Source organism: Mastigoproctus giganteus, chromosome 3 (genome assembly GCF_048544385.1).
Source record: "Mastigoproctus giganteus isolate SK-2022 chromosome 3, ASM4854438v1, whole genome shotgun sequence".
Lineage (NCBI taxonomy): Eukaryota > Metazoa > Arthropoda > Arachnida > Uropygi > Thelyphonidae > Mastigoproctus > Mastigoproctus giganteus.
The window spans coordinates 197,722,656-197,738,650 of NC_143577.1; the positions used below are offsets into that span (position 1 = coordinate 197,722,656).

At 36.2% G+C, this 15,995-nt stretch overlaps 1 protein-coding gene across 7 annotated transcripts in view; it reads left to right on the forward strand.

Annotated features, from left to right (window-relative positions):
* LOC150088559 (uncharacterized) overlaps positions 1-15,995 on the forward strand; it is a 478,816-nt gene that overhangs the window by 165,887 nt on the left and 296,934 nt on the right. For all 7 annotated transcript variants that reach the window (XR_016546738.1, XR_016546737.1, XR_016546739.1 and 4 more), the window contains 2 exons: positions 4,059-4,204; positions 11,017-11,610. Coding sequence is in view for 4 of the 7 variants with exons in the window: in XM_090369563.1 (XP_090225689.1) it covers positions 4,059-4,204; positions 11,017-11,610 (740 nt within the window). In the remaining 3 variants the exon portion in view is untranslated. The remainder of the gene's footprint in view (positions 1-4,058; positions 4,205-11,016; positions 11,611-15,995) is intronic.

The following is a 15,995-nucleotide window of genomic DNA, read 5'->3' on the forward strand; positions in this document are numbered from 1 at the left end:
GCTTTTCTCCGAAACGAACACCTTGTAATGATATGCCTTGATATTGAAAAGGCGTTCGATACCACGTGGAGATATGGTATCCTTCATGAATTGCACAAATTAGGTCTTCGAGGCCATCTACCGAAGTTCCTTCAGAATTTCATGACTAAAAGAACTTTTCAAGTCCGCTACCATCATATCCTGTCTCTAATATACAATCAAGAACAGGGGGTCCCCCAAGGCTCAGTCCTCAGTGCAACCCTTTTCGCTATCAAAATAAACCCAGTAACAGAAGTTATTCCAGCAACAATTGAAACCTACCTATATGCTGACGACCTCACCATATCATGTCACTCACAGAATATGCGGACAATCGAGAGGCAGCTCCAATGTGCTATTAACAAAATAGAATCCTGGTCCATCTATAATGGATATCGAATTTCAGTACAAAAGACAGCGGCAATACACTTCTGCAGAAAACGAAAGATGCATCCTGATCCAGAACTAAGGATAAGCAATCAACAAATTCCACTGAAACAGAGTATCCGGCTACTAGGACTAATCATGGATCAAAAATTAAATTTCCTAGAACACATAAAATATCTGCGTACAATGTGCTTAAAGAAATTAAACATTCTACGAGCTGTATCAGCCATGACATGGGGAGCAGATCGATATTCACCTTTGCATGTTTATCGTGCAATGATAAGATCTAAATTAGATTATGGTTCTCCCATTTACTCCTCAGCTAGGAAAAGTGTGTTAAACTGGTTAGATCCAATTCATCACAATGCATTACGTATTATTTCAGGAGCCTTCCGTACCTCACCTGTGTATAGCCTATACACAGAGATCCATGAACTCCCACTCAGTCTTCGTAGACAAGTTCTTCTTATGAACTATGCTGCGAAAGTTCAAAGCCTTCCTGGACATCCAACATGGCAATATCTGTATAAACCGAAATGGGAAAATTTATATACGAACAAACCTAATATCTGCAAACCTGCAGGTATCCGACTAAAAGAAATACTCTCACAATTGAACTTAAGTATGAATAAAATCTACCAAGATACCCCCACAGCCCTTCCACCATGGAAAATCAGTTCAGTAGACTGTGACATGTTCCTCATAAAATGGAAACAGAGCAATATCCCAAGCCAACATATAAAACAACTCCATTCCTCTTATGTAACGCAATTCTCTGACTATTCTCATCTGTATACTGATGGATCCAAGACGGCCACACACGTTGGTGCTGCTGTTGTATTGCCAAACAACATAATCTCACAGTCTCTTCCAATAGAGTGCAGTATCTTTAGTGCTGAATTGTTTGCAATAAGTCTCGCCCTAGATCACATTGCGAAAACTTCCCTCGTAAAAAGTATTATTTTCACAGACTCATTAAGTGCAATATATGCTTTACAGACAGAAGATCATCCATCTCATCCGTATGTAAGAAAAATTCTTTCCTCCTTATCACACCTTCGGGAAAACAAACAAAGAGTCAGATTCACTTGGATTCCTGGACATTCTGGAATACTCGGCAATGAACGTGCGGATGATGCAGCAAAACATCCATCTAACAAAAATTCTCACTTGCATAAAATACCGCTCAATGACTTTAAAAACATCAATCGAAAAGCCTCTGAAAATATATGGACGCAGACCTGGAAATCTCAAACAAACAATAAATTATACCAAATCAAACAACAGCAGAAATCCTGGAAATCAAGTTTTCGGTCAAACAGACATGAAGAGGTTATCCTCGCCCGGCTTCGCATCGGACACACATATTTAACACACTCTTACCTCCTAATGAAAGACGATCCTCCACAATGCCCTCAGTGTCTGACCACACTAACAGTGAAGCACATCATCATAGAATGTCCACGATACCAAATTGCCCGCCAATCAGCTTTCAAATCGCATTCAAATGAGCCATTAAGCCTTGAACTCATTATGGGAGAAAAGTCAAACATCAGTGAACTCTTATCATACCTCAGCTTAATAAACTTAACTAATCATATCTAATATGTTAAATCAGTAACAATATAACAGGAAATAACAAAACTTGAACAGGCGCAATATAGCCGAAGTTGCTTTTGCGCCATTAAACCCCAAACAACAACAGCAATTATGAATGGAGATCCAAATGTTGGATGTAGCATCAAGATATGGCAAATTTTATAAGATGGGATTCAATGCTACAAAGACTTGTATGCCGAGAAAAAGAAGAAATAACTTCACCAAACTTCATTTTTGAAATACCCAAATAAACAATAAAGCTCTCATCTCTCATGATGTTACCTTTTCATTAATAAAATTTTTGCAATATTTTTTATTTGAAATTCTTTTAATTGGCTATAAAGCGCAAATTGTTTATAGATTTATTATAATTTGTTTATATAGACTGTTTCTCTGGTATGTATTCGTTTGAAACCCATTATAATTATACCTCAATCAGCATGGTTTCACATAACATGGAACAGTTTCAGTACCAATTATCAGTGCTATGCCGGGTATTGCTGCTGCATATGGGCAGCAGTAACCCAAGCGAAACGTACGAACTGTGTGGTACTACACTCAGGGTGAGTGAAAAAAACCTGAGGGTAATTGTGCAGTCAGATATGAAGTTTGCTGAGAATTGTAGATGTGCTGCAGGTCAATGATATAGAGCACCGGTGGGCAACAGCCGGCCTGCGGGCCGGATGCGGCCCGCGACAATGTTGAATCCGGCCCCCTCGGTAAATGCATAAATATGGAAAATCCATACCTGACTACACTCGACGTAAACGTTCGGCTTAATTCAGTTCAATCGGGAATCGCGGCCAGTACAACAGTAACCAAGTGATTCTACGCAGCATCAAAGAGTTATTTCCTAATTATTATTGTAGCATCGATCGAACGAAGTTCCTTTGTGTTTGACTTCTTATTGAAAAAAATAATATTGGTGCGAGATATTTTGTTTTATGCCTTTTCTAATTATCACAATTTTTAATTTAATATAATTTATAGCCCATAAAATGAGCCAATTAAAAAAAAAAAGAAAAATTGATGCCGAATGCCGCATTTTCAATGATAATTGGACATTCAGATATTTTTTTAAAAAATACATTAATAATTTGGTAATTCAAGTAATATAACATTTTTTAGGTTCTGATTTTTTTTATTAAATCGTTCAATCTATTCCGGCCCGCATCATGATGCGAAAATTTCATTCGGCCCGCATCATGATACGAAAATTTCATTCGGCCCGCTGACGAAAAAGTTGCCCACCCCTGATATAGAGGAATTTTGCTAGCAGGAACAAGGAGGTGATCATTCTGTTGTACAAGGCAATGGTCAGGCCACACCTTGAATACTGTGTACATGTCTGGAAGCTTCATTTTAGGAAGGATGTAGAGTTGCTAGAACAAGTACCAAGAAGGGCAACAAGATTGGTGAGTGGGAACAAAGGGGTGCTCTTACCAAGGCTTAAGTTCTGCAAATTGCATTGCCTGGAGACTAGGCACTTGCAAGGTGATCTGGTTGAGGTGTATAAGGCCTTGAATGGGTTGAGTAAGCTCAAGGTTAATGGGATTCTTCCTCTTGCTCAGATTAAGAACTTAAGGGGGCATAGATTCAGATCGAGAAAAGACAGTTGTAGAATAGATGTGCAGAAATTTGCCTTTAGCCAGCTGGTAGTTGATTGTTGGAACAGACTTCCATCTCTTGTTGTGGAAGTTGATAGCTTAAATAAATTTAAGGCTGACCTGGACAAGCATTTGGAGTGAATAGATGGATGAAATGGAAAGGGTTTTTTTTTTGGCTGCTTCTACATAAGCTTGCCTTCTTGCATTGTATGCCTCAACTAATGCTAATGTTACACATGAATTGGTAATTTACAAATTGTAAACACACTCTCATTTGTGCTTCATCAATAATACAGTTTCACAAAGATTTTAGAAAAGCGTTTAACAATTTGGCTAAGCCATTTTTACATTTTAATCAGGTTTGTGGGTAAATAATATATATATAAAATTATATATATTTATTTATTTAGTTTTGTTTTTATCATATTTTCTTAACTTCTCCTGTAGGGAATGGACAGACCAGATGATACTGATGATATGTGGCAACCAGGAGGTAAGGGAATGACTAAGAATGATATTTTTAATGACTTACCTGAAGGTATGGGTGAAGGTTTTGATAAAGATGAAAGTTACCCCGGAGAATTTGATGACAGGTATGATATTTTTAAAAAAATATTAACAGTGTAATTTTTATTTGATTAATGTTATGGTTATTAGTTATTAAATTGATTTACTGGGGGGGGTCTCCATTTAAAGTGGAATCCAGAAAATTCCACTTAAAATGGGAACCAATTTTTCCTCGTTATCCGAGAATAATTGATTCCAGAAAATTCCACTTAAAATGGGGACCAATTTTTTGTATGTATTATTTACTTGTAAAAAATGTATTGAAGGAACTGAAAAAGGAGACGATTATTTTATTAAACATTTTTTATTGGAACCAGTTATTCAGCCCTCTCCAAGGCCAGAGTATACCGTAACACAACTACCACCTTTGCTCCTTGGAGGCTAATCAAGTTAGGATTACTTTTGGACCAATAACATAGGAAGTTGACTGCTGTTTAACTTCACTTGATGCAAAAATCACGGCAGTTCTGAAATTGGAAATTTATTGGGCTCAGTGCAATGTCTCTGCACTCCAATGAACACAATAAAATTTTTTGGTCTGAAGAGATCAATGAAATATTGATCTCTTCAGGATAGTGAATATTGAATAATCTTGGCATCCCAATTTCTCTAGTCCTAAACCATGTTGCACCATGTGTATTGTGTTTGCACAAGGGTGAACAAATGTTTGCCAGCTGATTTGCATGTTGTGTGGGCTGAAAACCCAATATAACCTACGAGGGGAAAACCTAGTCCCTGTGTCTGATTTCAGCTAACTACAGCACCCAGTTGAATCCTTTATAAGTTACTTTAGTCTATGACAAGACTTGAACCCAGATATCTCTAATCAAGCGAAAAGTGGCAAAACCATGATACTGTCATGGAGGACCACAGAGATTTTTTTCTGTTGAGTGCAAATATTCCAATCACTGTTGTCATGTCATAACTGCAGTGGAATACACCAACTGTATATGACTCAAACTTTATTAATACAAATTAAAATATAATAAAATAAGACTGGATAAAATTTGGATGTAAAAATAAAAGACACTGACAATCTTGAGTTAAAAGTGATAAAATGATATAATTAAAATGTAAAATTAAAATATACAAAATATTTTAAATTAAAAGCAATAATAGTGATAAAACAACACCATAGCTTTCAAAGGTGACTGCCTCCTTTGTTAACAGCAAAACTAATGTCATGGCACATCTTTAAATAACATCAGCAATATCACAGCACAAGGTACTGCAGGAGTATGGAAATTATCCTGTTGTCATCATTGTTTCATTGGAAAGGCTGTGAAGTTCCACTGTGCTCTTTATCAAACAGCTGACCCTGTCTCATAGAATTTCGTTAGCAACTTACATCAATGAGCCAAAACATTATGACCACCTACCTCGTACCTGGCAAGGCATGGACGCTATAAGATTTCTAAATGTGTCTTGTGGTATCTGGTACCAACACATAACCAGCAGATCCTTTAATTCCTATAAGGTCCAGTGGTTGAGACACCGCAACCACTGGACCTTACAGTGGTTGAGACACCGCAGATCAGAGTTTCTGTTCCAAAGCAAACCACAGATGCTCGATGGGATTGATATCTGGGGAATTTGGAGGCCAGGGCAATACCTGAAAGTCTTCCTCATGTTCCGCGAACCAGTCTCTAACAATCCGGGCAGAGTCGCATGGTGCATTATCCTGCTGAATGACGGCACCGCCAGAGGGGAAGACCATTGCCTTGAAAGGGTGTACATGGTCAGCAATGACATTTAGGTAGGTAGTAGATGTCTGAGTGCCCAGCACATAGATGGCTGGACCCAGGGTATCCCAGCAGAACATCGCCCAAAGCATGACACCGCCGCCACTGGCTTGTTTTTGTCCCGTGGTTCATCCAGGTGCCATCACTTCGCCAGGTAAACGACGCACACGTACCCCGCCATCCACATGGTGCAACAGGAAACGTGATTCATAGGACCAGATGACCTTCTTCCAGTCACTCAAGGTCCAGTTTTGATGCTCCGTTCCCATTGTATGCGCTGTCGCCAGTGAATCTTGGTTAGCATGGGCACTCGGAGTGGCCTGTGGCTGCGCAGCAGGGTTCGATATACTGTTTGTTGTGACACATACTCCTGCCACCAGCATTCCAATTGCCTGCGAGTTGCGGAACAGTCGCCCTTCTGTTGCCATACCATCCGGGAGAGCCTTTGCTCACCTCACACATCGATGAGCTGTGGTCGTCCAACACCTCGCCGGAGGTTCATGGGGTTTTCCCTCCTCTGACCACTTTCTGTAAATACTAACCATGGCTGACCGTGAGCACCTCACAGCCGTGCCATTTCGGATATGCTCTGACCCAGTCATCTGGCCATTACAATTTGACCTTTGTCAAACTCGCTTAAGTCTGATGCCTTTCCTATCTGAAGAACAAGAGTAACACTGATTAACGGAGCTCAGTATCAAGTGTTTTTTATACTGTGTCCCGACCCACACAGTTCACCTGCAGTTGCTTCAATTTGCATAACAACTCGCTGGTCATAATGTTTTGGCCCATTGGTGTGTGTGTGTGTGTGTGTGTGTGTGCGCGCGCGTGTGTGTGTGCGCGCGCGTGTGCGTGCGTGCGTGCGTGCGTGCGTGCGTGCGTGCGCACACACAGAACATACCCAAAAAGGAATTGTTAATTGGGGCCCATTCTGGGTGAATGTACTTGTAAGAGATAAAGCCATCATAAATTAATGGATTTTTGTATACGAAAACTGGTGAAGCAAAAGAAAAAAAATGAAACTCAATAATGAAATTTTCATATTTACGAAGTGATATTGCAGGGACACTTGTTCCATTGAAAGTTTTAAAGCTCAGAGATGGGGATAGTCTAAATGCAGTACTGAAGATGTTCTTCAAATAGGCCTCTGGGGTTGGGTATACTCATACTGTGATTTTTTTTAGTGTTTTCCACCAACCATGGAATAAAACGAAAGAAGAAACCAAAATTTTTTAAAATATTTAATATTTACAATAAATTATTTACAAACAATATTACTAATAGTAATTTTAAAATAAAATAAAACAACTGTGATATACAAGATAATAATAAAATGCCGAATTTAAAATGCAATAAAATATACTGGTTAAAATCGCTAAAATACTAACTGAAGCTTTCAAAGGCTTCTGCCTTCTTTCTCAACAGTGTTTCTCACTGTTGAGAAAGAAGGCAGAAGCCTTTGAAAGCTTCAGTTAGTATTTTAGCGATTTTAACCAGTATATTTTATTGCATTTTAAATTCGGCATTTTATTATTATCTTGTATATCACAGTTGTTTTATTTTATTTTAAAATTACTATTAGTAATATTGTTTGTAAATAATTTATTGTAAATATTAAATATTTTAAAAAATTTTGGTTTCTTCTTTCGTTTTATTCCATGGTTGGTGGAAAACACTAAAAAAAATCACAGTACTGAAGATGCTTTAAACCAAAGAAAGTGGGTTTCACATTTGTTTCCTCGGAATACTAAGAACCGATGTAGAACATTGGACTTTATGAACTCAGATAAATATCTAAAATGTCAGTGTGCACATTATATTCTGAAACAGTGTGCCAAAAAAATGAATTATTATAACAAAATTATAATAACTACAATTCTTCCCATATGTAAATTTCAAATAAGATATAATTATTGACTAGAAAATGAAAGGTTCTAGGTTTTATTATAACTGCAGTGTTGCATTTCTGTAACATAATGGTTTTTCCTATAACTGCAGTCTTCCTATGACTGCATTGTCACAAATCCCCCTCCCCAAATATTGGGGGGGGGATGTTTAATTATTTTTCTTGTAATATAGAGGTTGGAATGAATAAAAATATATTTTTTAATAGAAATTTTAAAAAATGTACAGTCGATTCTGGTTATTTGGGACACATTGGGACTAGTGCATTTTGGCCCAATTAAGTGGCTGCCCCAATTATCTGAAGTTTCATGTAAATAGCTAAAAATACCCACGGTGTGTAGTAAGTGGCAGTCATTGTGATCACATTTGTGAATTGAATTTTAATTCTTATTAGCGAAAATAGGAGGCATATTATCCACAGACTATAAGAGTAAAGATATATTAAGCACATATTTACCCTTTATTACTTTACCAATTAAAAAATTAAATGATACGTGATAATCAGAAGAATATACGTGATAATCAGAATAATTAATACGTACTGTAATATGTACATACTAATTAGTTGACATTTCTGTTCACTGACATTTGTGGGTGAGGATTAAAATTTAAAACAGTAAAAAGATAAGCAATCAGTAATAAAGTACATGGCACACACAAATTGCAAGTAACATGATACGTGCAAGTGAGAATAGAGTAACAAGTTACGAAGCTTTAAAAATAAGAATGAAGAGAAGATTCTGAAATTTAATTTTTTTATATGATTGTAGATTCCATGGAACTGTAAACACATTTCATCATAATAACCCACAGAATTCCAGCTGTCGTATTATCACAAATTCAGTAAGATCAAGTTTCTATCCATTTACGATAGATTTCACTAACAGAAAAGCCCAGTTAGCAGCTAATTGTTTTATGGTTGTGACCTCCAGAAATCCAACCGTACCACGTGGTTCAGTTGGAGACAATAGTAGGGTAATCTCCAGTGCTGCAGTCTCTTGCCCCGATTAAATGGCGTGTTGTCCCAATTAAGCAAAGTAAACCCTTGCTATTTTCTCGATTGGGTTCTGTTTTTTAAGATGTACCTAAATAAACAGCTGCCTCAATTAACTGGTGGCCCAAATAACCAGAATCCACTGTATTTAAGAGTTAATGTAACGTTATATAGTAGAAAAACACTTTAATGAAATAAAAATAAAATTTAATATTGTAACCTGGGGTAACTGCCATGATGAGCTTACAGAAATGCATTTGGGATTTCAAGGCAGCCAGGTAAAGTTTACAAAAGTTTCCATTTGAAATTACATATGCCTTTTATTATAGTATGCTTTTCTGGTCCTTATTCTTGTGTAGCTTAAAATTAAAAAGAGTGAAAAAGTCACATTTGAATTCCTTATCTGGTGCATCTTAGGAAGTGCTGAGTGGGGATTATCTCCCTTTGTTTTCTTATAGAATGACTAGGATGTATATCAAAAAAGAAAGGTGCATGAATAAGATCTTTTTTTCTTTTAATCCACAAGAAGGCCTGGAAAAGCTGCTGTAAGCTGTTGCGCCTCTGTACGCTCACCAAAGCAGTTGTCCATTGTAAAAAGTTTAAATTTTATTTTACTTTTTTCACGTAGTAAAATCTTTTTACTATTTACTACATATGTCTGCTTATGCCCTTCAAAGTTTGAACATTTGTATATATTTTTCCATTTGTGTGTTCTAGAGCAGTGGTTCTTAAACAGTGGGTTGCATAAAAGATTCTAGGGGTCACAGCAAACATTGATAAACATGAGTAAATTAAATATTTATTATAGAACCATTGGAATTATTACACACTACAACCTTTCATTCTATATTTTTTAGTTTATTTCAGAAGTAAACGTCAAGCATGATTATACAAACAAAATTTCAATAATCATTCATATAATTAACTAAGATCTGACACTAGACTCTAGTGTTAGGATTTATATTCTCTAGTGACTAGAGTATGGGTAGTTCCCGACTTTTCGAATAATTCATTCCTAGTGCGCACTCATAAAGCGAAAACTTGTAAAGCGGGAATTGATTTCCCATAGACATAATGTTGAAAACAGGGGTTATGTTCCCAACAATGAAATTAGTTAGCTAATTAGTTTATGTATAAACAATGATTGATTTATCCAAAGAAATGAAAGCAGCCTATAAAATCAAGCAAATTATAATTTAAAGAAACAATTATGACTTACAAATGTTAATGTTTATGAAGCTTAAAAAAAAAAAAAAAAAAAAAAAGAGAAGATTCTGAAAATTTGTTTTTTTTATACGATTGAAGATTGCAGTGAAGGAGAAACTCATTTCACCATAATAAAACCCATACAATTCCAACTATCGGTATTTTCGCAAATGCAATAACATCGAGTTTACTATGCGTTTAGGCACCTCCATAGCCAGGTGGGCAGGAGCAGCAGTGCGTAGCACATGCTTCTTGATTATACCGGGGTTCGAGCCTGTGACCACCAAATATGGAGGATGCGGAAAGGTCAGGGAATGACCACTGCATATCCCCGGAGCAAGATGGCCTTAGTTGCTTAATGCTCCTAAAAACCAAATAACAAACTACATGTTTATAATCGATTGCACTAACAGAAAAGCCCAATAAACCGGAAACTGCAAATTGTTTTTGTTTTATGGTCGTGACTTCCAGAAAGAAATGTACTTTAGAAAATTATCACAAAGGCATTGAAAATTGATTCTTATAACAGAACATGTGATAACAATGAAATGGTAGTGCATTTTAATGGTTTAATTGGTAACTAATACAATTTACATTTAAAAAAATGACATTTCAGAGATAACTCTAAAAAACTGTATTTTTGGGTTCACGTTTCGATATTTTCACAATATGATGGTGTCTCTGGAAAGGATTAATATCGTAAAGCGGGGTGCACTGTATTGTATACCTACAAGTGTGGTTTTAAATGTGGGATTTACGAATGTTTAACATTCATTTCTTGCAATTAATGTTCATATTTTCAATTTTGTTGATACTTGATACCTGAAAAAAAAAAAAAAAACGTAAACCTGGGAACTCTTGCAACATTTTTGAGTGTAATTGCTTAGTGTAAGGCTATGTCTGCTTATATGAATATTCGGTCTGTCCATTGTAATTATATAATTTTAATTTATATTTTTGTGTATAACAGTGTCATTCAAATTTCTTGCAGGCCACCTTTTGGATGGAATAATAGAGAATTTTTTGGTGAACATGTTGAACGGATTGGAGCACCAAATAAACCAAGTGGACTTCTAGAAGATAATGAACAGTTTCCATTTGGGCAGTTTCCAGAACCTGAAAAATTTGAGAGACAGGGCTTACTTCCGCCACCACCTTTACCTGGAAAATTTCATAAAGAACCACTTTTCCCACGTGTTCCGGCGGAAGGAAATAATCGGTTTGAAAAGAGTATTCCACCCCCACCACGTGGCGGACTTTTACCCCGCGAGGATGAACAGTTTCCACCACCAGGACATATGCAGGATCCAGGTTGCTTTGATAGACCAGGATCTGGTGTACCCTTTAAGGGTGAGCAATTTGAACCCCCTGGAGATGGTAATTTTGATAGGTTTCCTTTGCCACCAAGTAGTCGGCTGTTTGAAGGAGGAGATCGTCTTGATCGCCCTCCAGGTTTACCTCCATTTCCTAGACCACCTTTTGAAAATGAAAGGTTTGGAAGACAAGATAGGCCAAAATTATTCAGTGATAACTTCGAGAGCAGAAGAAGATTTGGGTTTGGTGAAGGACGATTTCCAGATCAGAGGTAAATTTTAAATTACAAAATCACATAGTTTTGCTATTATGATAGACAAACATTATTTAGTGAAAACGTTTATAGCAGAAAATGATTTGGTTTTGTTTAAGATTTTCAGACCTGAGATAAATTTAAAAATATAATTTTATGAGATCATATAATAGTATTGTGACTGTTATTATGGCTGAATATTTTATCATATATTGTGATTATAAGTATATTCAGATGTGAATATACTTATAATCAAATGAAATGAAATCTGAGTTTGAAAATTTTTTATAACTAACAGTTTAACAGAATCTTTGCGTTAATTTTTTCTTTTTATAACTGACATTTTGGTGGCTTACAGTTAGGAAGTTTTTTTTATTTTATTCTTATATACGTTGGAAGTTTTAGTGAATTCCACTACTGGTAGAATTTCTCACAACTTCAATCTTTTGCTACATTTTTAATTAGTTAAATGTACTTTACAATAAATTAATATTCAAAATACAACACAAATGGACATTGAATTAATGCTTTACACAATCTGAAATACAGTATAATCTCTTAAATCTGGCATGGTCGGGAACCAGCACATGCTATATTTTTTGAAAATTCATTCTGGTGTTTGAAGGTTATAAGTATTTAGAAGTAATTTATTTTTATTTATTTTTTTGTTTCAAATAATACAATAGGTCTAATTTCCTATAATAACCACAGAGTGCCACCATTAAGCCAATATGTTAACCAATACCATTGAATTGGTCAGGTAGGTAATGTATTGCAATTGCCCAGTAATTTTTAATATGAGGTATAAATAATGTGATATGAATTTGGCATTCAGATCATCTAAAAATTAAATACATACTGTTGTGCTATTAATTAGTGTACTGTGAATTAGTTTTGAATATCTCACAAAAGGAATGATTTTATGTTTTGCTAGTACATAAATGTTACTGTGACATAAATTGTCTAGGAAAAATATAAAACAAAAAGAAACTGTTATTTCAAAATTATTAATGGAACATATAATGCATAAATCTGACCTGGTGTCCCTTTTTAAGCCTCGACAGCCTATTTTCCCTTTTCCCTCGTAATGATCTGATCAAATACTCTTGAAGAAACATTAAAAAGTGCTGGATTTTTGTTGTTTTACTGTATACATTATATACTGGCCATTTTACTGTAAAATTTTATACTATAAGGAGAGATAAAAGCAAGAGATAAAAGATGGCTAATTATAATTATATCCCAATTATTACCAATTACAGTTCTTGCTCATTTAATATTAAGAATATCAGAAGATTCTTTTTAAGGTGGGTTTCTTTAAAAAGAAAAAAAAAAAAAAAAAAATGCAAAATGGCACAATTTATACAGAGATTTGTGATATAGTAATGTGGATTTTGTTATTTCTGAGATTGCTGTAACTAGGTTTGATTGTATAAGGAATATAGTAATAGTAATAGCCATATAGAGCAAGGAAGCCACAGGCTTTACCTGCACTGCCTGGGGGTGGACTGATTAGTTAAAAAAAACAAATTATTTGCTTACCTTCCCTCATACAGGTAACTATCCAGGTGACCTTTTAATTTATTCAAACTGTTAGCCTCAAAAGTTGCCTAAAAGAAAACTTCCTACAATATAGTCTATAAACCCCTTCTCCTGTAATTTGAATTTATGCTCCTGAGTAATTCCCTATAACAGTGAAAATTCCACCTACATTCATTTTACTAACCCCTCTCAGAGCCTTATGAACCTCAATCAGGTCACCTCTGAGGTGGCTGGTAACCAGGCTCCAGCCCACATAATCAGAGTTTCTCATATAGTCATTTTGCTGATCTCACCATGCAAGTTGCTTGATTTTGGTTCCTTTTAAGAAGCCCAATGTCCAGTGTTCTCTCCAGGATATCGAATGGGCTCACCGCCTGGTGAATTTAACTGACCACCTGGCTAAAATTTAAGCGATTCTCACAGTACCATATGGTACTGCTCACTGATCTTGATCAGTATTAATTCGAACATAATATGCAATCGAGCTCAATGCGACAGGAAAATATAATGTTAAATTATGTAATTAATGTTTGCTCTGGATCGCTTGAGTCACATTTATAAATAACAGAAAATTTTATAATATTGCAAAGTATTACACTTCCTCACCTGACTACTTCATAATGCCACCCGGCTGACAAACTTTTCTAGGGAGAACACTGATGTCCTTTTTCAGATGAGGTCTTCGTACTTGAACACAGTATTCCAAATGGAAGCCAGCTGGAGTTGTAAACATTAAAACCACCAAGGAAAATTAACCTCACTGTTAGAAAGGTTGGACAAAATGGAGAGCAAAACGACTTCCAATGTTTCATCTGCAATATTTGCTCTCATGCCTTTCATCCCTTTGTTTACGAAAATCAGAAACAGCAGTTGTTCAAGGACCAATCTTGTGGGACCCCACTCCTGATGTTACAACAATATGAAGAATATCCACAAATCAATTAAACACTGTCTTCTTCTTCTTCCATGCAGCCACTCTGCAATCCATCTTAAAATCTTTCCAGCAATCCTAGCATGTTCTGTACAGTAACCTCTAAAGGGACTGAATTTGCTAAACTCCAAATAAACTGTCACAATTGTTCCCTACTGAACTGCAGTAACTGTGTCAAAATATCTTACCAGGTGAACATGATTTTCTCTTAACAAAACCATGTTGTTTGTCCTTCAGAATGATATTTCTGTTAAACGTTCCTAGATTGCACTCTTAATCATTGCCTCTAAGATTTTCCCTACTACTGAAGTCAGATTAACGTCACTCTTAAAACTACCTCTATATATTTGCGATACACTGGCACTTCTCAGGTCCAAAGGAACCACTCCCATGTCCACTGATGCATTCATAATTAACTTCAATGGTTCACGCTCTCTGGCTATCTCCTTCAGAGATACTGGGTATATGCCATCAACTCCATGAGCCTTTACTTGCCTTTAGACTTGAAAGTTTTTCTAATAAACAGTCATATGCCTTACTTGTGCAGCCATTTGCCATCAGTACAGACCGATGTAACATACCTATTAATTTAATCAGCAACATCAGCTAGCTGGGTTTTCAAAGTCTTTTCTACATCCACCGCACAAGGGTTTGATCTAATTTCTTTTCTTCCTCTTTGTATTCATATACGTGAAAAAATCCTTGTTGCTGTTCTTTGTGCTCTTTTAGCCAGTGCTTTCTCATACTAGTCCTTCTTGATTAGACCGGGGTTCGAACCCGTGACCACCAAATACGGAGAATGCAGAAAGGTCAGGGAATGACCACTGCATATCCCCGGAGCAATATGGCCTTAGTTGCTAATGCTCCTAAAAAAAAAAAAAATCCTACTTTTTGAATTTAATCTGCTTGCATTGAGAGAGATGTTCAAAATATTAGGCCCAATGGATTATCACAGTTCCCTTATGAAGTTTTCCATAATGTTCCATTATACTTTAATTTGTTTCCAGCATCAGTGTTCGGAATTCATTATTTGTCAAATATTCACGAAATCTTCAATTTCATTGTCTAAATATCAGTGCTGGTAATTAGTATTATATAATAATACACATAATCACTATCGTATTGATTATACATTGTTACATTGTTTAAATCATAGGTGGTTAAACTACATAAACAAGGTGTTGATTACAATAAACAATCTTTTTTTCTGTGTGTGTTAGTATACATCTGATCAGGACTTTATAAAAGCGATAAAATTACAGGAATGACAACATTATCTTATCTGCAATTTCAATAAGCGAAGTGTGCTGTATTTATTTAGCTCATCAGTAACCTGAACAGATTGCACTAGTTATGCCATTCATATGTAATGGCCCAATGTAGTCTATTCTTTTCCTTCTAGTGTTAACATAAGCAAACAATTCTTTGCTTATGTTATTTGGTATGGATATCCTCTACACTGTCAAATATTTGGTATGGATATCCTCTACACTGTCAAATCTTCGACCCTTCAGCTTGATTTTCATTCTTGGGAAGAGGAAGAAGTTGTAGAGAGCTAAGTTTGGCAAATAAAGGGGGGTGGGAACGATTGTCATGTTCTTGGATGCCAAAAACTGCGCCACAGCGAGAGATGTGTGGGCCAGCGCATTGTCACGATGGACCCAGTTCTTTTTGCGCCTCTTCTCGGATGTTTCCTCCTGACGGCTTCCCTTAACCACCTCAGGACATTGCAGTAGAACTTTACTTTAAGATAGCCTGGCCAGGAGGGATAAATTCCTTATGGATCATTCCATCATTGTCCAAAAAACAGACCAGCATGGACTTCACACTGCTCCTCACTTGTCGGGCTTTCTTCAGTCAGGGTGAAGGTGGGCTCTTCCACTGGGATGATTGTTGCTTATCTTCTGGGTCATACCCCAACTCTCGTCAC